The following is a 24926-nucleotide window of genomic DNA, read 5'->3' as shown; positions in this document are numbered from 1 at the left end:
TCCAAACAGACGTAACCGGAGACTTCTCTGGAAGGCCCAAAGGGAACTTTTGGAGAACCTCAAGTTACTACGCGACGATAAATGGGACCGCTTTTTGGGAGAGCTCAGGCCATCGCATGTAGAGTACTACAAGCTGGCCCGTTCTCTCTCACGAAGTAATAGAGTCGCAGCAACCCCACCGTTACTTAGACCCGACCAACCGCCCGCCTTTGACGATATCGATAAGGCCGAGTGCTTGGCCGATAGTTTAGAAGCACAATGCTCCCCTAGCACAATATCAATAGATAGGACCCAAGTGTTGAAAGTCGAAAGCGAACTCGAAACACTCTTCTCCCTGCCCCCCGATGGTGACCCTCTTCCACCCACGACCTGCGAGGAGGTTCATACGATTATCAAGGGCTTTCACAGTAAAAAAGCCCCCGGTCCCGATTCCATCAACAACAAAACGCTCAAATTACTCCCCGGTGAAATAATAAACCTACTGGTTGTTATTTTCAACACATTCCTGGCACACTGCTACTTTCCCGACTCGTGGAAAGAAGCAAACGTAATAGGTATCCCGAAGCCGGGCAAACCCCGCAATCTTCCCACTAGCTATCGCCCCATAAGCCTACTCAACTCACTGGCAAAGGTGTTTGAGCGGGTAATTCTGAATAGATTAAAGGCAGTCGTAGAGGAGCGAAAGCTCCTCAACGACCAGCAATTCGGCTTCAGAGCCAAACACTCTTGCGTCCATCAGGCGCACCGATTCACGGAACACGTCCTACACGGGTTCCATAGCCTAACGAGCTACATTCCGACCGGCGCTATATTCTTCGACGTGGCTAAAGCGTTCGACAGAGTATGGCACGAAGGCTTGCTTTACAAGCTCCACAATTTAGGAGTTCCCAACAGGTTAGTGCACCTGTTGAGGAACTATCTCACGAACCGCACTTTCCGTTACCGTATAGACGGTACGCTATCCACTGCCAGGCCGATAAGAGCGGGAGTCCCTCAGGGCTCCTCGCTCTCCCCTTTGCTCTATGCGCTCTTCACTAGCGACATCCCACAGGACTTTCATAAAGTCCACATCGCTCAATTCGCGGATGACACCGCCGTCTACGCCACCGACATTAATCCCAACACCATTAGGGCTCGCCTCCAGAACGCGGCCGACCGCCTAGGCGATTGGTTCCAGCGTTGGAGGATCGAGGTGAACCCGGAGAAGAGCGCAGCGGTGCTCTTCTCTGGGTTCAGAAGGTATCCCCGATGGAATCGCAAACAGTTAACCCTCTACGGGCGCCCCGTCCCTTGGCAAGATAAAGTCAAGTACCTAGGAGTCACCTTCGATAAGCGTATGAGCTTCGCAGCGCACATTCGCAGGGTCCGTAAAAAGGCCGCGTTTGTGCTAAGTCGTCTCTACCCCATGATTAGCGGCAAAAGTAAAATGTCCCTCAGACACAAGGTCACCTTGTATAAAATCTGTATTCGCCCTATAATGACCTACGCGAGTCCCGTGTTTGCACATCTCCCGCACAGATCGTTTAGCAGCTTGCAAAAGCTGCAAAACAAATTCATGCGCATGGCCACCAACTGCCCGTGGTTCGTGCGCAACTCTGACCTTCATAGGGACCTAGACCTCCCTACGATAGCTAGTTATTTTAAACGGCTCTCTAAAAGCTACTTTAAGAGAACCGAGTCTCATCCCAACCCGTTAGTGGTGAAGGCGTGTTCATACACGCCCAATCCAAACGTCGATCCTAATAGGAGACGACCGAGACACGTCCTTGACGACCCCGACGACGACATAACGACGGACAACGCTCCCTATGCTAGGGCTTTAGGGCTACACACCGACGACATAGTTACCACGACACAGCGTCTTCGCCGGCGAAGACGAGGTCCCCGATTTCTTACGTCACCCGGACGTGGACACAACCCACGGCCACGGGGACGTACGGACTAATCACCGTCCGATCAGTCCACCAAATTCCGACGTCCGCCTAAGCCGAGGTCCGAGTCTCGCAGGAGACGCCCCTAGGTAGACGTCACCCCGATTCTCCTCGAGCCCTAGGGCTCAAAACCCTTCATCAGGCGACGCTACGCGCTCGCCCCGACCCACCGGTGACGCTGTTGAAACCCGTAAGGTTCACAGCTACTAACATTTCGAATCCACATCCACACCGGAAACACATAATGTTTACGGAAAAAGGAATTATAAATACATATCACCAGAAATATTTGTAGATCTCCCACCCGCTCGCAATGTTTAAATGAAAAAAAAAAACATGTATATCTAAGGAAATGTCAAAGAACTTTTTTTAGCTAGCAGTGCAAAAAATACCACTGTTTAAGATTGTCTAAATGATGTATATTGAGATTTAGTTACATTTACATTTCGATTAAGTAGTCGAATATTCATACAGATATATACTTACGAACCCGCCATCCTCGCCATAAACGCATAGTTTCTAAGGGGAGGGCTGATTATGTTTGAAAATGTTCGTTACAATTTATTTTAAACAATAAGTAAAAAAAAAACCATACTAAACGGTAGGCTTTTTATAACTATTAAAATACGTACCCCTAAGTTTTTTTTATCTCGCATTGCAGATTTTCTCCATTTTATATCCTCTGCATACCCTGTGCATAGCCTCTATGCACGCCACTTATGTTTGCTGTTATATTAGACCTATATGCTTAAACAGTGTCTACGCGACATCGTACCGGAATGATAAATCGCTTAAATGCACGTCTTTGACGTTAGGGTGGTAACTAGCCACGGCCGAAGTTCACCAGACCAGACTAGAGTAAAATCGGAATTATTTTTTTACTTTTATTACACAAACTACTAAAATTATTATTCTTCGTATCCTGAAACTCACATGAGTTCATTTGGACACTGCACATTCCTCTAAAATCTAATAAGTTTAAATACATATATACAATGTCATACTTCAACCATTAAAAAGCAATACAGTTGTTTTATTGACGACCAATTGGCGCAGTTTGCAGCGAGCCTGCTTTCAGAGTCCAAGGCCGTGGGTTCGATTCCCACAACTGGAAAATGTTTGTGTGATGAGCATGAATGTTTTTCAGTGTCTGGGTGTTTATATGTATATTCTAAGTATCAGTCATCTTAGTACCCATAACACAAGCTATGCTTACTTTAGGGCTAGGTGGCGATGTGTGTATTGTCGTAGTATATTTATTTATTTATACACAGTGGCGTGCACAGGGTTTCTGACCAGGGTATGCATATAGAAGGAAGATGCCAGAAAACGGAAAAATCCTTCGCATTTATGAGTTATACAAAAATCTTAGGGTATGCAGAGCTTTTGTGCATGCATGAAGTGCACGCCACTGTTTATACAGTATACAGCAGGTAGTACACTAATAAATCCAGAGTAGGTAATTCTGTACTGTGAGCCAGTCGCTCAGTAGATACGAGCGACCGGTTTGGTGTTAACCAAAAAAGTAATAAATTCCCAAATTGCCCCTCCGATCGAATCCGGGACTTTTAACTTAAAACCACGGCGCTCTCTGCTGCATGGAGTTCGTCCAATGTCTCTATTTAAAAAAGAATAGAATAGAATAGAAAAACTTTATTGCAACGCAACACAATAGGAAAAATACAAGGAAAACAGTTATAGTACTTAGTGCTAGGGTGCAAGGGCGGCCTTATCACTTAAAGAGATCTTTTAAAGGCAACCTGATATTATTAAAAAATATCTTTCGTTTGTTTATATATTACTAGCTGTTGCCCGCGACTTACTGCTTCGTCTGCGTTTGATTTTGTTTTTTGATGTGGCATTAAATTTAGTTGTAGTTCTAAAATAATTTATTCAGTATCGCTAAGCCTTCAATGAGAGGTTTGCTGCTGTCCGCTGAGGAGTTCTGTCCTCTATCTCCAACCACAGTTTGGGCAAAATTAAACACATATTATAACCTCTATAGTACTAAAATAATTATTTAAATCGGTTATAATTTGTCGGAGTTATGGTTTAAAACGTCAAACACTTTCATACCCTCTCCCAAAGGAACCGAGCTTAATGTCGGGATAAAAGTATCCTATAATACTTCTAACACTTCTAAGAATATTTGTACAAAGTTTCATGAGGATCGGTTAAGTAGTTTTTGTGTGAAAGCGTAACAAACAAACTTACATTGACATTTATAAAATTAGTAGGGAAGTAGGGGTATTCTATGTTATTATCCTTTTTTATGATTATTTTGTTATTGTTTAGTCGTGAGGATTCAGTGACGACGGAGACAATGAGGCTGGCTGAAAACCAGTGCAGCCCTTTTTAGTATGCAGCTATACTGAACCAGCTCGATTGTGTGTTATGCAGATTATATACAATTATAAAAATCTCAGTACGAGTTTGATAAAACTTGAGAATAGGCTTTGTAAGTGTTATAAAAAGCCCACCCTGACGTTTTTTATAACTCGTACTTGATTTATATAACTCATTTTATATCATCTGCATACCCTGTGCATACCCTCTATGCACGCCACTGCGTGCGCGGGACTTTTTCACCGTTTTTGGACACAACTCATGCCATAATTGCTGAATGAGGATTCTGATCTGTGGTCAAATGTTATTTTAGCATCCTACACGCCGTGTACGACAGAGGACGGCGAATCCGGGAAATGCGTGAATTTCTACCAGTGCGATAGTAACAAGCAAATAAGCGAGGACGGCGCCAACATCTTCAACAAAAGGTACTCCATCTTTAACATAACTTAGTCTAATATATATTAGAAGCGAAAAATACATAAAATTGCTAAATCATTCTTTTTAAGTAATAAATAGATAAATATACTACTAAAATACACACAGCTCCATCCAGCCCCAAATTGAGTGTAGCTTGTGTTATGTATTGTATGTGTTGTGTAGAAGTAATATGGGATACTTTTTTCCGCAAAGGCAGACGAAGTCGCGGGCAACAGCTAGTATAAAATAATAAAAAAAAAATATACTACGAAAACACATACATCGCCATCTAGTCCCCAAAGTAAGCGTCGCTTGTGTTATGGGTAGATGACTGGTGAATATTTTTATGAATAAAATACATAAATACTTATAATATACATATAAACACCCAGACACTGAAAAACATTCATATTCATCACACAAACATTTTCCAGTTGTGGGAATCGAACCCACGGCCTTGGACTCAGAAAGCAGGGTCGCTGCCCACTGCGCCAATCGGCCTTCAAAGGGTCGTTCAGGGGCAATTGTATATTATTTTATAACAAACTAGATTTTGCCCGCGGCTTCGCTAACGTTAACTTCATTTTTTGACTCGGTAAATTTTAACTACAAAGGTTTAACAGAAAAATATGAACGTAAATTACTTAAAAAATCAGAAACTTGCAGATAATTTTTTCACCCCTATTTGATGTCTTTAGGGTGGAGTTTTTAAAATTTTATGAAACACGTATTTCTCTATTTTTAATCGAAAACCTAAAATCAAAGTTTTATGGATCTAACTTGAAAAATAAATTCATAAATAAAAATATTTTTTTTCATATACCATTTACCCATCCCAAAAATCCCATCTCGGAAAACAAGCGCCTATTATACGTATTTGTGCGAAATACAACGAGTTATCTAAAAAGATACCTGGCATCGATATCTTCCATGACTCACCTAAAGCTTTTAGAAAAAAACTCACCGAACACTTATCGGTGAGTTAAATTTTGTGTTAATTTTTTTTCAAATTAAGTTTATATGACGCTTTGTCAATGCTATGTGCACTTGTCATTGACGTGCACATCAGTCCATGTGTTTGTGTGTGTGCTATGTTTAAAAAACGTGTAATATGCATGTTGTTAGTCTTAAATAAATAAATCAAGGATTTTATACAAACTTTCATCCCCCATTTAACCCTCTTAGGGTTGGAATTTTCAAAAATCCTTTCTTAGCGTATGCTTGAGTTGTAATAACTATCTGCCTGCAAAATTTCAGCCCGATCCGTCAAGTGGTTAGAGCTGTGCTTTGAAAGATCAGTCCATTTCATAGTGAGCTTTCTCCAGCAAGTAATGTTTTAAAGATTTTGTAAATAGGTTTATATTTTCTTATGAAAATTAAGCTTAATTTGCTATACTCTTCGAACAGCAGGGAACCTGTATGGTGTAATTTATAATTTCTTCAATCCGTATACTCCACACCAAACAGTTCCTCGGCAATGTACCCTCTACGTTTCGCTCCGAAACCGGAATTATCGCCAAAATGGACAGAAGCCAACAGAAGCCGATGGAGACAGTTTACCAACGCGAAGTTGAGATCTCACCAGGACCACGATCTTCAGTGATAAAGGAACGACCAGAGAGAGAGACCCACTTCATACAGCAAACACCCTCTAAAATCTACGCGTTAAAACCAAAACATCAGCTATGATTATTAAAGTCCACAATATTTTCAGGTCCCATGACGGCTGTGTATCTTACAAGGAAACTTGTTGCCTCGTTCCAAATACACGAGATCCGACCGACCTCATTGAACCTAGCGAAACTGAACCTACGGTAAACTTATTTGTATTTCATGTTCGGAAAATTGGCGTTCTTTATCCAAACTATGGAGGGTAGAGGTAAGGAGGATCATCTGTGTATATGAAAAAGTGTCGTCAAAATGTATTAAATTAGGATGGCGCCACATTTGCATCAAGGTAACTCTTAAAAGAAGCGCCAAATATAAATATTGTTAGAGTAGGCTTGAAAAATAAACAAGGAATTAAGGTTATATTTACCACAATATTTTGTACAACGTAAGTTGTTGAAATTCTCAATAATTAACTACTTTAGTCGATAATGACATTAAATTTTTTAACTCGGCATACTTCAATTCATCTACGATTGCTACATTCATACCATACCCTTTGCATCCACCAGCGCCATTGTGGAGGATTTTTGAACTGTTATTTAGCGCATCAACTGGACACTTTTTCAACTTTTCTCCCATATAAGATGACTCTCCTTACCTCTACCCTCCATAATCCAAACCAAAATAAAAACAAAAAAAAAATCTCCATTCTTTCTCGTAGGGAAAAGGCAAAGGTATATCACCGTACAGCCATGTCTTCGGTGTTTTCTTATCTGATTGTAAAGCATAAATCCATGTCCTCAGTAGAGTTAATTCCGGTAATTCAAATGTCTCCAATTGTTGATGTAATATATTCTTATATAATTTTGTAAGCTTCTGAGCGTCTTTAAAGCTCTTGAATAGTGCGCGGATTAATCAGTGAATGGAAAAGGGAGGAAAGGCGCGGTTCCGAAACTAAAAACAATTCCATTCACCAAATCAATCGGGATTTGGTGTAAGTTTGTCTCCTGTAACTATTAATGCCTCCGCCCTCCGCTGCGTCTGCGAACACCGAAGACACCCTCGAAAGTTCCAGCCCCTTTTTTTTTCTTTTAATTTGTTGTTTGTATGTTGTTGTTTTTTCATTTGTACCTTTTAGCACAGGCAAAGATAATGGACCATAAGTCTGTATGGTCCATGATTCAGACGTATATATTTTTCTAATAGACAATCTACGTTTACGATATAAAACATAATGGTTTAACTTATGCTTTGAAAACTTTATAATGACCCCATTTAAAGTTTTAAGCTTAAATCAAATTGAAAATATTTATTTTAACAACTATTTTTTTTAATAAAAATCATGCCAGTTCGAAATAGGTTATATATGGATTATTTACGAAGCCTCAATCCACATAACTAAATTCACTACATTTATTGAAATTTTTTTTATCGTTCGAAATTTAAATAAAACCTTTTATAAGTATCCTCCTCGGTGGCCATTTTTCGGAGTAAAACTATCGTTCCATTTTTAAATAACACAACCGATATGGCCACTGCTCGCAATTATTTTTTTTTCTTCAATATTTTTGCATGTTGCATATTAGTTAAATCCATATCCAAATTAAAATATACTTTTCGTAGTCTTATGTTTTTGTATCAAAAATAATTATATTGGGGAAAACACTGATATATATAGTACGACTTTTTACTCAGTTTAGGTATCAGTGATTCACCCAAACATAGATTGAGATTCTGAGATTTCTATCACTATTTAATAATCGTGTGAATAAATAATTTTTATTATTATTATATAATTGTTGTAATTTCGATTTATCTCGACGAAGGTAGTCAAAGTATTGCTCAAATTTCAAAGCATTTGAGATAGTTTCATTTTAAACCATTCTTAATTGAACTTTGAATAAATGTTTTTTTACTTACAGCCAGAAGAATGCGGCTGGAGGAAACCAAATGGCGTAGGTAATAACAGTGGAGACGAAAGTGATAAGGATACCAAATTCGGGGAGTTTCCCTGGGTAGTCGCCGTTTTGAAGTGAGCATATCGCCAGATAAGTTAGAATTAGTATCGTTCTTTATCTAAACTGCGGGGAGAAAACACTACATTACCGCCCCGCTGCTGGTAAAGTAATTCAAAAAGAGAACAGTCGGAAAAGCTTCATTTCTTAGTAAAATTTAAAAAATTTAAAATGCATTTAAAAAATTTCGGTACCGACAGGCTTGTAAATGTGACCTGAGCGCGTTGATCACTCAGCTACGGAGAGCCGTAGCTTAGAGGTCAAAGCGCTGGTTCCGAATTTTTTTAACATGATAAGTAGATTCATAAAATTGTATATTTCCTCCAAGTGTAGGTCGAAACACGATAAAAATTATAAAATGTTAATAAAATGTAGGCACCTGGCACATACCAAAACCCTTCAGTTTAATTTATTTTTCCAATTAATGTTACAATATTTTCAATTTTAAGCTTAAATTATGGTATAAAAACTAGCTGACCCGTGCAACTTCCTTGCACCAAATCGTCAAAACCGGAAAACACAAAAATAAAGACATTTTCCAAAAATGAATCCTAGCTAGACCGATTTATCGCCCACGAAACCCCCTGTGTACTAAATTTCATGAAAATCGTTGGAGCCGATTCCGAGATGCCAATTATATATATACAAGAATTGCTCGTTTAAAGATATAAGATAAGATTTAAACACACATTATTTATAATTTTCTTTTTTTTTTTTTTTTAAATTCAAAATAGTGATTAGGACATCGACTACACTTTCGGAGGGCCAAGTTCGAAGCCTTACACTCCCTACAAACATTTCTAAGCGTAATTAAAATATCACTTAGGTATTTATTTTATATATTTTATTTGTATTTATATGTAATATATTTATATATATATATATATATATATTTTATTTATATATTTGTATAATTTTTAACTCTTATTTATTGCACCACCTACCTCTTTTCTATTTTTTTTCCTTTTACGCCATTGGTTGACTGGAAGAAATCGCTATGTGGCGATAAGGCCACCAAATTGTACTCTCTTGATATGTATTTATATCTTTGTAACTACTTTTTTTTCTTTGGTGTACAATAAAAGTGTATCCATTCATTCACTTGTTTGAACGGTGAAGGAAAACATCGTGAGGAAACCTGCATGCCTAAGAGTACTCAAAGGTGTGTGAAGTCCACCATTCCGCACTGGGCCAGCGTGGTGGACCATTACAGCGTGGTGGGTTCCTTCTCATTCTATGATGAGCCGTTAATGGGTTGATGACTGCTGCTAGGATCGTGCCGGACAATGAGCCAGATGGTGAATTGATGTACTTGTATGCTGGCGGCGGGTCCCTGATCCACCGCGAAGTGGTACTCACCGCCGCTCACATAGTAACCGGCAACCATGCCACCGTCATCCGCGCTGGGGAGTGGGACACGCAGACCACAGAGGAACCTCTACCGCATCAGGAACGGGAGGTCAAGAAAATCGTCACGCACAAGAAGTTTAATGCTGGTAAGCTACTGTAGGGTCTGATAACAATATACTGGAGATGGATAATTGATAGATATTTGGATAGTTAATTGGAGATGTCTCTTAAAAAGTTCAAAGTTCGTATTAAACGTAAGCTTATAGAAAAGTCCTTTTATAGTATAAAGGACTACGTAATCGATAAAAAAGCTTGTGTGTAAATTATTGCTCTAACCAGGTTGCTCTTCTAATGATTTAAAATGACATTTTAGAGATGGTGATAACAAAAAAAAAACACCCGGCTAAGTTTGTTGTGGGCTTCTTCTTAGACCAGGACGCGTTTGGAACCCTCGTAGCTTTAGTTTTAAGTTTACGAATGTGGTTATCGCCATTATCTCACTACCGTGTAATTCTTATGTACGCATCAAAAGTGCCACCTACTGGCCTACTTGAATAAAGATATTTTTGACTTTGACTTTATATAAACAAAATACTTATTTTATAATAATAATTAACCTAAATACTTTACATGCATATATAACCTAACAACTAAGTTACTAATAACAATTTGAACATACAAACATTCACACAAACATACATTACTACCGGTGTAATTCAACAATAGTCCATACCGATCTCGCAGTTGAAACGCACAAACTGCCGACTGGTTTTATGGCGTCGTCGTTCGGTACACTAACCGCCTGCCGGCAGTTCACTATTGGATTCGACCACCAGTCGTGTCGCTCAATCTAAAACGAATGTTATTATATTTCTTTTCGGCTCTAAACAATAATGTAAATATCGGAGTAAAGTGATTCTTAACTACAAGTGTGTTTAACATTTAAAGCAAACCTAAACATCATCGGAAGATGATGTTTAGGTTGTTTATGATGTTTTATGATGTTTTAACTCACAACGTATTGCCCCCCTAAACCTACTTTTAAATATAATTTATAAACATAGACCTTGGACTCCCTCGCAGAATGAATGAATAAAAAGTTTGAATGAAATGAATGAATTATATGAATGAATTATATGAATGAATGAATCAAATGAGTGAAAGAAAAAATTGAATGAAAAAGTTAAATGAAATACACTTTATTGTACACCAAATTAAAAATCCAGTTATCACCATTACTAACATTAGTGTAACATGTTAAATGTATGAACGCATGAATGAAATATTATTGATTTTTTTTTTGTATTATAGTTATATTCAATCTTTTTAAATTTAGAATAAAGATGTTTTTTAATAACTGTAGCTATTTTTGTTTGGTGTATAATAAAAGTGTATTAATTCATAATGTGTTCCTGCAAGCCTAAGGCTGATCTACTAGCAGCTGCGCTTCTTTTATAATTGATATATAAATAAATAAATATACTACGACAATACACACAGAGCCATCTAGCCGCAAAGTAAGCGTAGCTTGTGTTATGGGTACTAAGATAGCTGTCGAATATTTTTATGATAAACTGTATATATATAATATACAGATAAACGCCCACACACTGAAAAACAATAATGTTCATCACACAAACATTTTCCAGTTGTGGGAATCGAACCCACGGCCTAGTACTCAGAAAGCCGGGTCGCTGCCCACTGCGCCAATCGGCTATCAATGACAACACTATTGTTATAGATAATCTACACTACGATATCGCGCTGCTGTTCTTAAGCGAGCCGTTCGACTTGGCGCCCAACGTTGGGCTGGTGTGTCTGCCGCCCCCACGCCAACGCGCCACTGCTGGTACTTCGTGCATCGTTGCCGGTTGGGGCAAAGATAAGTTCGGCAAGGAGGGGTATATCAGAGCACTCCTTAGAAAGGTGAGGAACACATGGCTCCAGTGACAAAGAGTCGTTTTTGAGGATCGGAGTAAAATGGATCTTATTCACTCATTTTTTTTTTTTTTATAAATAATAAATAAATAAATATACTACGACAATACACACATCGCCACCTAGCCCCAAAGTAAGCGTACCTTGTGTTATGGGTACTAAGACGACTGATGAATATTTTTATGAATAATATACATAAATAATAATAAATAATAAATAAATATACTACGACAATACACACACCGCCATCTAGCCCCAAAGTAAGCGTACCTTGTGTTATGGGTACTAAGACGACTGATGAATATTTTTATGAATAATATACATAAATACTTAGAATATACATATAAATACCCAGACACTGACAAACATTCATGCTCATCACACAAACATTTTCCAGTTGTGGGAATCGAACCCACGGCCCTGGGCTCAGAAAGCAGGGTTGCTGCAAACTGCGCCAATCGGCCGTCAAATATATAATAAATAAATACTTAGAATATACATATTCATTTTTTTTTTTTTTATTTAAACACCCAGACACTGAAAAACATTTATGCTAATCACACAAACATTTTTCAGTTCTGGGAATCGAACCCACGGCTTTGGGCTCAGAAAGCAGGATTGCTGCAAACTGCGCCAATCGGCCGTTTAATACGATAAACGACTCTTAGTAATTGTACAAAGAGTCGCTTTTGAGGATAGTAGTACTGGAACATCGGAGTAAAATGGTTCTTATTCACTCATGCTTTTCGCGGAGTATAGCAAAGTAAGCTTAATTTTGATAATATACCTATCATGGATTTCCGCAAAGTAACGCCTGCTTCTATCCAATATCTTATTCACTCTTTTTTTTTATAAATAATAAATAAATAAATATACTACGACAATACACACATCGCCACCCAGCCCCAAAGTAAGCGTAGCTTGTGTTATGTGTTCTAAGATGACTGATGAATATTTTTATGAATAATATAGATACATATCACGTTCTTAGTTTTAATTGCTGATTTATTATTTTGTTACTATTTGGATTGTAAACAATGGGTAGGTTTATTTATTTATTCATTAGACACACCAGCAATTAATTGTAACTACATTCATAAAAAAAAAAGTTATGTGTTAGAATTACAAATTCTGTCCAGTGCCATTACAATAATCAATTATACTTAGGTATATACAGCATTATCGTGGTTATCTCCGGTCACAATAAAAAAAAAAAAACTAAAGATTATTAAAAATAATAATGTAAATATTACATTAAAATTACAATTCATAATTAAGATTATTTATATTTAATTTACATACAATTTCCTTCTTAAAACTTTCTAGGTTATCGTGAAAGATATCAATGTGCCCCTTTGTGCTTTAATAGTTTTAGAAATGCAAGAAGCCAATGTATTTAAAAATAAATGAGTAGAAGTCCTAACACAAGGCTATCGCGGCTAATATAAGTCTTAGTTCATGATATAACACAGCGTGAATCACAACTTTATACTTACCGTCACTTTTTAAAAGGAGGTCAATCTATTTCCAATGTAGAAAATTAATGTAGTAGAAAAAATATTAATATAAGGGCAATACAATAGCGTACATCTTTTTGACAGTGACATTTGTGGCACGTGGTTTGTGGTTAAGGTGCTGGAATGGCGACCCCGCAACGGTAAACGCAGCGTAGGTCGGCTCCCAACGAGCTGGACAGATGACATCAGGCGAGTCGCTGGGAGCCGCTGGAGACAGGCGGCCCAGGACCGTGTATTGTGGGACTCCCTACAAAAGACCTATGTCCAGCAGTGGACGTCGATTGGTTGACATGACGATGATTCGCCTTTTATTTTATTTAACTAGCAACATTATTGAACATGCTTAGACAAGTTCAAACTCGTTATTGTTGATGAGAACTCAACTTCGAAATCTACTAACGGAAATGTTGAACTTGTAATGTAATTGTGTTTCATAATAAACATCTATTATTTATTCATACAAATGAGATTGTTATTGTTTGTTCCCGACATTGACTATAGGAAAGCGGTGAGAATGACAAATGTATGCATTTGACACTCGTAAACTCGTAATCAGTATTATAAATTTACCCATTGACATCTTGGAGAAGTCTCTTAAAAGTTCAAAGTTTGTATTAAACGCAAGCTTATAAAAAAGTCCTATTATAGTATACAGGACAACGGAATCGATAAAACTGCTTTTGTGTGAATTATTGCTTTAACCAGGTTGCTGGTCAAAACAAAAAAAAAAACACCCGCCTATTGTTCTTCTTCTTAGACGAGGACGCGTTTGGAACCCTCGTAGCTGTAGTTTTAAGTTTACGAACATGGTTTTCGCCATCATAATAATAATAATAATAATATTTATTTCCAAAAATCTTATGTCTAAACAATATAGTAAAAACATTTCTTATTTTATAGGATGGGGCATCCATGAAATCTTAAAAAATTATATTACTACAAGCTTCTGAAGCTAAACTAAGAAACCTTGTATTTCAGCTTCAGTGCCTTCACCCCCTAGGGTTTTTGATTATTTTTAGCTCAAATATTAAACATGCAGTTATAATTACTTAATAATAATAGGAATATACTAACGGGCTAATTGATTTATAATTTTTGTTAAAGGTTGATTATAAATATGTTATATACTACTTGTTCCTCTCTATAAAAAATTAATAAATATAAAGGTGTATGTCTGTTGTTTGTGTGTGTGATGTAGTGAAGAGAGGGTGTGTATTGCTGTATTCATTGATGAGAATGAATGTGTGTAAAGGGTACTTTGTAAATAAAGTTGTTAGTAAATAAATTAAATTTTGAGATATCATCTCACTACCTTATGTAATGTACGCATCAAGTGCCACCTATGGGCTACTTGAATAAATATATTTTTGACTTTGACTTTAATTGATGCATATCAGCTAAAACTGATCTAATGTTTCCACATGATCCAAAGTCGTATCTTACAAAGGTGTGAGTACAAAAATAATAACAAATACAAAAGATGTAGAAGATACTATATCTTTTGTATTTGTTTTTAAATTTATCTCTTTAGTTTTAGGTACTCTGAAACCAGTAACTATAGGCCCATAACTATCCTATCATGCCTAGACAAAATTATAGAAAAATACTTTGGACATAAAATTAACAATTTCTTGACAAGTAATGGCATTATTCATGTGAAACAATTCGGATTTGAGAAAAATAAAATTACATCGCAGCTATTATCCTAGTACAATTGTTTTATAAGCTGTTTATATGCGATGGTTTTCAAATACCTATTGGATAGAAGCAGGCGTTACTTTGCGGAATTGTATTATATATTATGAAATTGTTCGAATTGTTTCACATGAATAATGCCATTACTTGTCAAGAAATTGTTAATTTTATGTCCAAAGTATTTTTCTATAATTTTCATATATGATCACATATGCTATGCTTTGCTACTACGCGAGCTATCTGCTAGGTCCATCAATTATTAAGTGACTAAAAACCTGCGCAAGAGAGTTGAAAAAATTATGTTTCAAGGTGGAAGTGCCAGTCGTGGAGCATACGGAGTGTCAGGACGCGCTGCGGCAAACCCGCCTTGGTTACTACTTCAGGCTGGACTCCTCGTTCATGTGCGCGGGGGGGGATCCCGGGGAGGACGCGTGCGAGGGGGATGGCGGGGCACCTTTGGTCTGCCCCATCGAGGTACGTAGGTTGCCAACTTTAAAAAATCGTTTTCGGGACAGTTGCAGTCACGATACAAAAGTTATATCCCCCCATAACATCCCCTGACGGATATAATTAACGTGTCCACCTGCTATAAAGCACGGGAACATGGAATATAATAAATAATAAATATACTACGACAATACACACATCGCCATCTAGCCCCAAAGTAAGCGTAGCTTGTGTTATGAGTACTGAGATAGCTGATGAATATTTTTTTATGAATATAATACACATAAATACTTATAATATACAGATAAACAACCAGACACTGAAAAACATTCATGTTCATCACACAAACATTTTCCAGTTGTGGAACAATAACAATACAACAACAATATGATAAGTCTACCCTCGTTTATTATTACACATACGTAGGATCGGGCGAATTTTGACTTGATACGTCCGACATCGTGTAAGCAATTTTCAGGTATCGTGCAATAAGAATGACCTTTAGACAGTGGCGTGCATAGAGGGTATGCACAGGGTATGCAGATGATATAAAATGAAGTAAAATCTCCAATACGATTTTTAAATACTTAAGGGTGGGCTTTTTATAACTTTTACAAAGCCTATCCTTAAGTTTTTTCTTCATTTTATATCACCTGCATACCCTGTGCATACCCTCTATGCAAGCCACTGTCTGTAACTGTAACAGCAGAACTTTTAAGATAATAACCACTATGAGAAACGTAGGATAGTTCCGTGACGACGACTTTCTGCGTTGCGTCCCAACTAATGAATGAGCGCAATCAAAATTCAAAATTGATTTATTTCAAGTAGGCCTAATATAAGCACTTTTGAAACGTCAAGTCTGTCTGTGTGTAGTGACTACCACCGGTTCGGAAGGCAGATTCTACCGAGAAGAAGCCGGCAAGAAACTCAGCAGTTGCTCTTTTCCAACATTAACAATTTACATTTCAAAATTCATTTTTCTATCTTGTGAGAGATGAAAGCTGAGCCGGATGCTTCCAAGCAACCTTCAAAATCAAGTCAGTAGACCACGTCACGACTCTGGCGAAACGCGCCAAAACTGTTGATGCATGCTGGCCGCTAGATGGCGTTTGCGTTTCATTTCGCGTCCGTACCCCTATTTTTTGGATATTATTCCCAATTTCGTAAGGTACCCCGAGAGTTAATAAGGTTTTAGGTGAAGATAAATTTGTTTCCATTCCCCAGGGATATAATTGTGTCCTGCCTATGCTAGCTTGACAGGGGATGTAATCGGGGGATATAATTATTTCTTTCTTTTTTTTTATTCCACTACAAGTTAGCCCTTGGCCGGCACCAATCCATTCAAATAAAATACCAACTTTTCATCTTTTTTTTTGTTAGTATAGATTAGTGATATACCTAACATGTGTATTGGTTGTAGTTAGAGGTCATTTTTAGCTATTAAAAAGTTAGTGGCAAGTGATGATGCGGCCTAAGATGGTAGCGGGCTAACCTGTTAGGGAGTACGGTAGTCATACCCCTACTCAGTTAAATCGCTTAGCGGCCACATCTTTGTCAGTGGGCTGGTCTCCCACCAGACGAAAACTTGAAACTTCTTCGTTTTACAGGCTGAAGAAGATCGCTACACGCAGAATGGCATCGTGTCTTGGGGAATCGGCTGCGGTGACACTGGAAACCCTGGCGTCTACGTCGACGTCGCCTTCCTTCGCCCCTGGATTGACGATCAGATGTTCTTTAGAAAACTTAACCCCGAGGTTAGTGGTATCCCACAACCCTTATGCTCGCAGCCAGTGGCGTGCATCGAGGGTATGCACAGGGTATGCAGATGATATAAAATAAAGAAAATCTCCAGTGAGAGTTAATTTTTGACGGCCGAGTGGCGCAGTGGGCAGCCACCCTGCTTTCTGAGTCCAAGGTCGTGGGTTCGATGGAAAATGTTTGTGTGATGAACATGAATGTTTTTCAGTGTCTGGGTTTTTATCTGTATATCATAAGAAGAAGAAGAAAGAAGAAGAAAAAGTCTTTATTGCACATACAAATATAAAATCAGGTTAACAAAAAAAAAATAAAAAACTATACATATGCACAAAGGCGGTCTTATCGCTTGAAGCGATCTCCTCCAGACAACCTTTGGTTGAAGAAACATATTAGAGAAAACGGGATAGTGCAATAATTAAATTGTGCTAATTATAAACATTACATACTAATACTACATATATATAGTAAAACATATATATTTATATATTTGTATATAATTATCAATATATATATATATATATATCAATTTATAAACTTAAATACATATTACTATATAAACATACACATAAAATACATAGATATTTTGCTACATACTAGACAGGAAATAGTCTTTTAACCGTGATTTAAAGATGCTTAATGATTTGGACTGTCTTATATCCCTTGGCAGCTCATTCCATAAATTAACCACCTTTACCGTAAAAGAATTACCATACGCCAATGAACGACTAGCAGGAACGTGTAACAAGCTGTCGTTATTAGCTCGCAGATTTAAGTGAACATTGCTACCAAGAAAGGTGAATCGCTCTTTCAAATATGGTGGAGTTTGCGGATAATATAAAATGGAGTAAAGGAGAGAAAGAGCGTGTAAGTTTCTACGAGAACGAACTGGTAGCCACTTCAATTGAGCACGATACTGAGACACATGATCAAATTTACGTATGCCGAAAATGAACCGTATACACAAGTTTTGCAGCCTCTCAAGTTTGTTTAGCATGGTCTCAGATAAATCCAAATAGCAGACATCTGCATAATCCAAAATAGGCAGTAATAATGTATTAGCTAAAAGAATTTTAGTTTTAATAGGTAAAAAGTTTTTCCACCGCCCCAAACACCGAACAGCACCAAAAATTTTGCGACTCATTTGAGAAACGTGTGGTACCCAAGACATAGTATTATCTATAATGAGTCCAAGATTCCTGACCGAAGTACTAATCGGAATAGCCGTACCATCAAAGAGAACTGGCGGTAAACTATTATACAATATGGAAGAAAGGAAATAACTACTGCCTATAATAGTTACTTGAGATTTATCTGCATTTACCCGAAGACCAAAGGATCGACACCAAGCCGTTATATTATTCAAATCAGTATTGAGAGATTCAATCGCATATGCAAGATCATCAATGGTCGCCGAAACATAAATCTGCAAGTCATCAGCGTATAAATGATAGGACGAAGATATAACAGAGGAAATCGAATTTATATAGATAGAAAAAAGAAGAGGAGAGAGAACACCGCCTTGAGGCACTCCAGAAGTAAGAGAAATGAAGGAAGATAATTTATGATCCAACCGTACACACTGTTGTCGATTACGTACATATCCCTGAAACCAGTTGACAACAAGTGGTGACAAATTTATCATCCTCAAGACAGCCAAAAGCAAGTCAAAATCTACAGTGTTAAATGCGTTACTAAAATCTAAGAGAGCTATAACTGTTAGGAGTTTATTGTCAACAGCGTACCGAATATCATCACATACCTTAATTAAGGTCGTAGCTGTGCTCATAAGTATTTATGTGTATTATATTCATAAAAAAAAATATTCATCAGCTATCTTAGTACCAATAACACAAGCTTCGCTTACTTTGGGGCTAGATTGCGATGTGTGTATTGTCGTACTATATTTATTTATTTTTAGTAATACTTAAGGGTAGGCTTTTTATAACTCTTACAACGCCTATCCTTAAGTTTTTTATAACTCGTACTAGAGATTTTCTTCATTTTATATCATCTGCATACCCTGTGCATACGCTCTATGCAAGCCACTGGATGCGCCCATAAACGGGCAATCAGTGGCAGAGATTATATGCCTCAAAACTGGTAAAGAGGCTTCAGCCGTAGCTATTCAAATTCAAAAATTCAAATTTAAATTCAAAATTTCTTTCACGTAGGCCTATCACAGGCACTTATGAAGCGTTCATACATATACGTTTACACAATTGTAAGGGGATGGTGATAACTTCGTTCGCCAACTTAAACCTAAAGCTACGAGGTGTGCACGAGGGTGTTCTTTTTGTTATCACTATCTCACATTGTCATTAGAAAATATTTAAGAAGCAAGCTGTTAAGAGCAATTGTTCACATGGCGAGGAAACCTGCATGCCTGAGTATACTACATAATGTTCACATGGGTGGGTGGATTCCATCAATCCGCACTGGGCCTGCGTGGTGGACTACGGCTTCTCATTTTCGGAGGAGACCCGTGCCCTATAGTGGGCCAGTAATGGGTTGATATGATGATGATGATAAAAAAACTGCTTTGCCCTAACAGGTTAGCCAGCTACCATCTTAGACTTCACCATCACTTAACACCACGTGATATTGCAGTCAAAGGCTAGCTTATAATAAATGATAATAAATGTTATTAACATTGTACACAAAAAAAATATTTAAGAAATTGCTGCACGAATGCCAGTAGAATATCGATGCTGATTTCTTCGAGTGTCTGTTACTTTGTGATTCATTTGTTTTGGTCTTTGATCTCAGTTTTTTGTTAACGGTTTGACCATAATATAATGTTTTGTCTTCGCTGCTCGACGAGTAACGCCACCAGCTCGTTAAATAGTGCAAGCAGCGTTTCGTGAGTCAGTTCTATACATTCAATCGCCATTTGTTACTGTGTCATCAATCCAGCTAGTTAAGTCTGTAATGAGCCTTTTCGATGATGATAAACTTATCATCACTGTGTTAGAGTCGATTTTACATTAACAGTGTTGACGCAGAGAACAATCTGTTTTGTTATATTGTTAAGTATATACTTATTTATTGTATGTTAAAGTATTTAATTATGTAAGTGTTGTTATTATATATATTAGTTTATTTTTATATTTATTTATTTATTATATTATTTACTTTTTATCTATTTGTGTACACTAGTTTATGTATTGGCATGTAGTTATTCCCATGTATGTATTTTAATATTTGTACCACCAGCAGTCTATTCTCCTCTTCTTTTTTTTCCTAATTCTAAGGTTGCCTGGCAGAGATCGCTATTAAGCGATAAGGCCGCCTTTTGTATTACTACTTCTTTCGATGTTTCTGTTTTTGTTATATTTTAAATATGTTAATGTTGTGGTATACAAATAAAGAGTTTAATAATAATAATAATAATTATAATAAGTATCTGACTCCAGATTATACACAAGAGTTATAAGAAACGATTTTAAATGTAAATAAAAATAAAATCCTTAATATTATTCACAGGTGTACATCCACAAAATTAAAGCACCAGAAGTGGTCTTAACCGGTACAAGACATCTTTCATCAAATGGAAGGAAAACGAATAAAATCCGCGATAATGTCCGTGCTAGCTATAATAACCCTGAGAATGTTCATACTAGCTATAATAACCACGATAATGTCCTTTCTGAATATAATAAACCTGATAATGTCCGTTCTAAATATAATAACCCTGATACTACTAGCTACAATAACCCTGATAATGTCCAATATAGCTACAATAACCCTAATAATGTCCGTTCCAAATATAATAACCCTGATAATGCCCGTACTAGCTACGATTACCCTGATAATGACCGTACTAGCTACAATAACCCTGATAATGTCCAATATAGCTATAATAACCCTGAGAATATCCGTACTGGCTATAACAACCCTAAGAAAGTCCGTCCTAGCTATAATAACCCTGAAAATGTCTATCCTAGCTATAATAACCTTGAGAATGTCCGTACTAGCTATAATAACCCTAATAATGGCCGTTCTAAATATAATAACCCTTATAATAACCGTTCTAGATATAATAATCCTGATATTGACCGTACTAGCTACAATAACCCTGATATTGACCGTACTAGCTACAATAACCCTGATAATGACCGTACGAGGTATAATAACCCTGCGAATGTCCGTACAAACGTTTATTACCCTAATAATGGCCGTTCTAAATCTGTTAACCCTGATAATATTCGTTCTAGATATAATAATCCAGATAACGACCGTACTAGGTATAATAACCCTGCGAATGTCCGCTATGTACCCGGAAATACCCGTTTTAGCTACGATTATGTCGAAGACCAAGACAGTTAAATTTATTTAACTATGTTCCAAATAAATATAATACATTCTAATATTATAAATGTAAAAGTATGTCTGTTTTATTGTAAGTTTGTTATCTATATTCGGCGCGACCGTTGCACCGGTCTTAATGTAGTTTGGCACACATGTAGCCACTAATACTGGAAACGCTGTAATAACACTAATGCCCGGGATACACGAGGCTAGTTTTTCAAGCTAGGATAGCAAGCTAGTGTCAGTAAGCTAGCAAACTAGTACTTCTGGCTTCGTGTAGACAAAACTAGCTTCATTTATAAGCTAGTTGACAAGCCAGGACAGTTTTAAATAGGATGGAGTTCCATTTTTTAGGCTAGTAGCGCCCCCCACCACTGATTTTACTATCCTGGCTTGTGTACTAGCTTCATGTGGCCGGCGAAGCTAGTTGTAACGTTCGATCATAGAATGAGCTTCACCGCACACATTCGCAAGACCCGCAACAAGGCTGCGTATGTGATGGGTCGTCTCTATCCGATGATTTGCCGCAAAAGCAAATTATCCCTCCGTCACAAGGTAACCTTGTATAAAACGTGCATACGTCCCATTATGACATACGCCAGCGTCGTATTCGCCCATCGCCCTCACAGCTCCTACAGGAGCTTTCAAGTCCTGCAGAACAAGTTTATGCGTATGATCACGGGCAGTCCGTGGTTCATGCGCAACGTAGATCTCCACCGAGACCTCGATCTTCCCACCATAGCCCAGTACATGAAATCATTATCAAAGACCTACTTCGAAAATGCAGTCCGACACCCCAACCCCCTAGTGGCTCGACCACTTATACCCCCGTCCCCGACGTCGAGCCAAAGCGGCGACGTCCGAAGCATGTCCTTGACGACCCTGACGATAAAATAACTACCGACAACGTGTCCCAACAACACACACACACGCAACATTCACAGCGTCTTCGCCGGCGAAGACGAGGGCCCCGATTTCTGACGTCATCCGGACGTGGATCCTTACCACGGTCACGGGGGCGATCGGACTAAACAATAATTATTCCAAAAGTCCACCAACAGTCAGATTAACGTCGAACCGAGCCGAGGTCCGAGTCCTCGCAGGAGGCTACCTCGGGTCGACGTCTCCCACTCTCCCCCCCGAGGTCGTCGAGCCCTGGGGCTCTTCTCATGGCGAGCTTTCGCGCTCGCCCCACTCCAAACACACTCCCTGTATACTAAATTTATGAAAATCGTTGGAGCCGATTCCGAGATTCCATTTATATATATACAAGAATTGCTCGTTTAAAGATATAAGATAAGATAAGATTTGCAAGCTTGTATAAACATTCTAGTTCTTAGTTTTAATTGCTGATTTAATATTTTGTTACTATTTGGATTGCAATGTTTAAGTTTATTTATTTATTCATAAGACACACCAGCAATTCATTGTAACTACATTAATAAAATAAAAAAATATGTGTTAGAATTACAAATTCTGTAAGTTAGTATATTTATAATTGGTACTTTATTTCTTACTTTCTGGTTTATTATTGTGATGATATTTAAATTAAGTATTTGTACGGTCTTTGTTACATTACAATCGTCTCACTCACTCACCGTCTCTCCCGCTCTTACAATCTATCCGTAATCGTTAAGTTTATCACTTAGCAACTTTGTTACTGTCAAAAATATCTATACAATTTTTAACAGCTTATTAGCTATTTGCACGCTCGCAATCGAGGTGTCTGTATCTGTCAAAGTAAAATTGACCTAAACCTGCTCATTTTAGAGTCGCTAATCCTGTACTTCTGTTTTTTGTTTTACTTACGTTCTGGCAAAAACCCGAGCTAAAAGTCGTAAGCAAATTTGAGCTGTAAATCAATGTAAATAAGATCAATATTACTCCGAACATAAACGCTCGACAACGACCCCTCGATGGCGATACAGAAAACGGATGTTAGATAATAATATTATGAACTTATAAAGTGTCAAAGTCAAAGTCAAAGTCAAAAATATCTTTATTCAAGTAGGCCCACAGGTGGCACTTTTGATGCGTACATAAGAATTACACGGTAGTGAGATGATGGCGATAACCACATTCGTAAACTTAAAACTAAAGCTACGAGGGTTCCAAACGCGTCCCGGTCTAAGAAGAAGCCCACAACAAACTTAGCCGGGTGTTTTTTTTTTTTTTTTGTTATCGCCATCTCACAATGTCATTTTAAATTATTAGAAGAGCAACCTGGTTAGAGCAATAATTTACACCCAAGCTTTTTTATCGTTGACGTAGTCCTTTATACTATAATAGGACTTTTCTATAAGCTTACGTTTAATACAAACTTTGAACTTTTTAAGAGACATCTCCAAGATGTCAATTGGTAGTTTATTGTACAATTGTATGCAATTTCCTTTAAACGAATTATGAATTTTATGTAACCTAGTATATTGCACTGTAAGTTTATTCTTACTAGTGTTAAGCACCGATTAAAAGTCTTCGAAAGAAGAGGACAAAGCAATGTCTTAAAATTAGCACATTGCTTTGTCCTGAAGATAAGAAAAGGCTGTGCATAATTAAAAAAATACATACTAATACTTGATTACACAAATAAAATAATACATTCCTATCCCTATCCCTATCCCTACTAATATTATAAATGTGAATGTAAGTTTGTTTGTTACGCTCTCACGCAAAAACTACTAAACCGATCATCATGAAACTTTGTACACATATTTCTGAAGGTATTAGAATTAATATAGGATGCTTTTTATCCCGAAATTAAGCTCAGTTCTTTTGGGAGAGGGGTAGAAAGTGTTCGATGATTTAACACCATAACGCCGTCAATTGATAACCTATTTAAATAATTACTTTTGTACTTTGGAGGTTATAATGTCTGTTTAACTTTGCCCAAATTTGGTGTAGATCTGTAATGTGTTTGGCGATGGAGAACCAACCCGTAATTTAAGGGTTAGCTATCTGCGTTTGTTTTTGTTTTTCGAAAGACATGTGGCATTCGCTTTAGGTGTAATTCTACAAACTTTATGTATGACGAAGTCGCGGGCAACAGCTAGTAATACAATAAATATACTTTAACATATCATAACTACGTTAATAACAGTAAATACTGTTACAAGCCGTCTTTAATGCAAACTGTAGTGATTTTTGACGGCTTAAATATATGAATCTTACTTGCGCCTTACTTACATCACTTGAGACTTACTTGCTGTTTCCTTGATTTTTTTTATAGTGTGTGAGATATTTTATTATTATATTCTCATTCACAATATCTTTTCTTTTCATTGTATGGTGTTATTATATATCCCTATCCCTGTCCCTATCCCTACTAATATTATAATTGTCATAGGGTACCGCTAGTAGTTTGTAAGCTTCAAAGTCAAAGTCAAAAATATCTTTATTCAAGTAGGCCATAGGTGGCACTTTTGATGCATACATAAGAATTACACGGTAGAGAGATGATGGCGATAACCACATTCGTAAACTTAAAACTAAAGCTACGAGGGTTCCAAACGCGTCTATGAAGAAGCCCACAACAAACTTAGCCGGGTGTTTTTTTTTTGTTATCACAATGTTATTTAAAATTATTAGAA

The 24926-nt window shown here is 37.4% G+C and overlaps 1 protein-coding gene across 1 annotated transcript in view; it reads left to right on the top strand.

Moving 5' to 3' along the window:
- Positions 1-21819, top strand: part of LOC120635126 — a 29467-nt gene extending 7648 nt beyond the window's left edge. The window contains exons 3-10 of the mRNA XM_039906051.1: positions 4591-4705; positions 6412-6511; positions 8231-8340; positions 9596-9819; positions 11415-11599; positions 15133-15297; positions 16881-17027; positions 20515-21819. Coding sequence (XP_039761985.1) covers positions 4591-4705; positions 6412-6511; positions 8231-8340; positions 9596-9819; positions 11415-11599; positions 15133-15297; positions 16881-17027; positions 20515-21357 — 1889 coding nt within the window. The 3' untranslated portion in view covers positions 21358-21819. The remainder of the gene's footprint in view (positions 1-4590; positions 4706-6411; positions 6512-8230; positions 8341-9595; positions 9820-11414; positions 11600-15132; positions 15298-16880; positions 17028-20514) is intronic.
- The last annotated feature ends 3107 nt before the right edge of the window (positions 21820-24926 follow it).

Source organism: Pararge aegeria, chromosome 26 (genome assembly GCF_905163445.1).
Source record: "Pararge aegeria chromosome 26, ilParAegt1.1, whole genome shotgun sequence".
NCBI lineage: Eukaryota > Metazoa > Arthropoda > Insecta > Lepidoptera > Nymphalidae > Pararge > Pararge aegeria.
The sequence above is the reverse complement of the archived record's forward strand: the minus strand, read 5'-3'. Positions and strand labels throughout refer to the sequence as shown.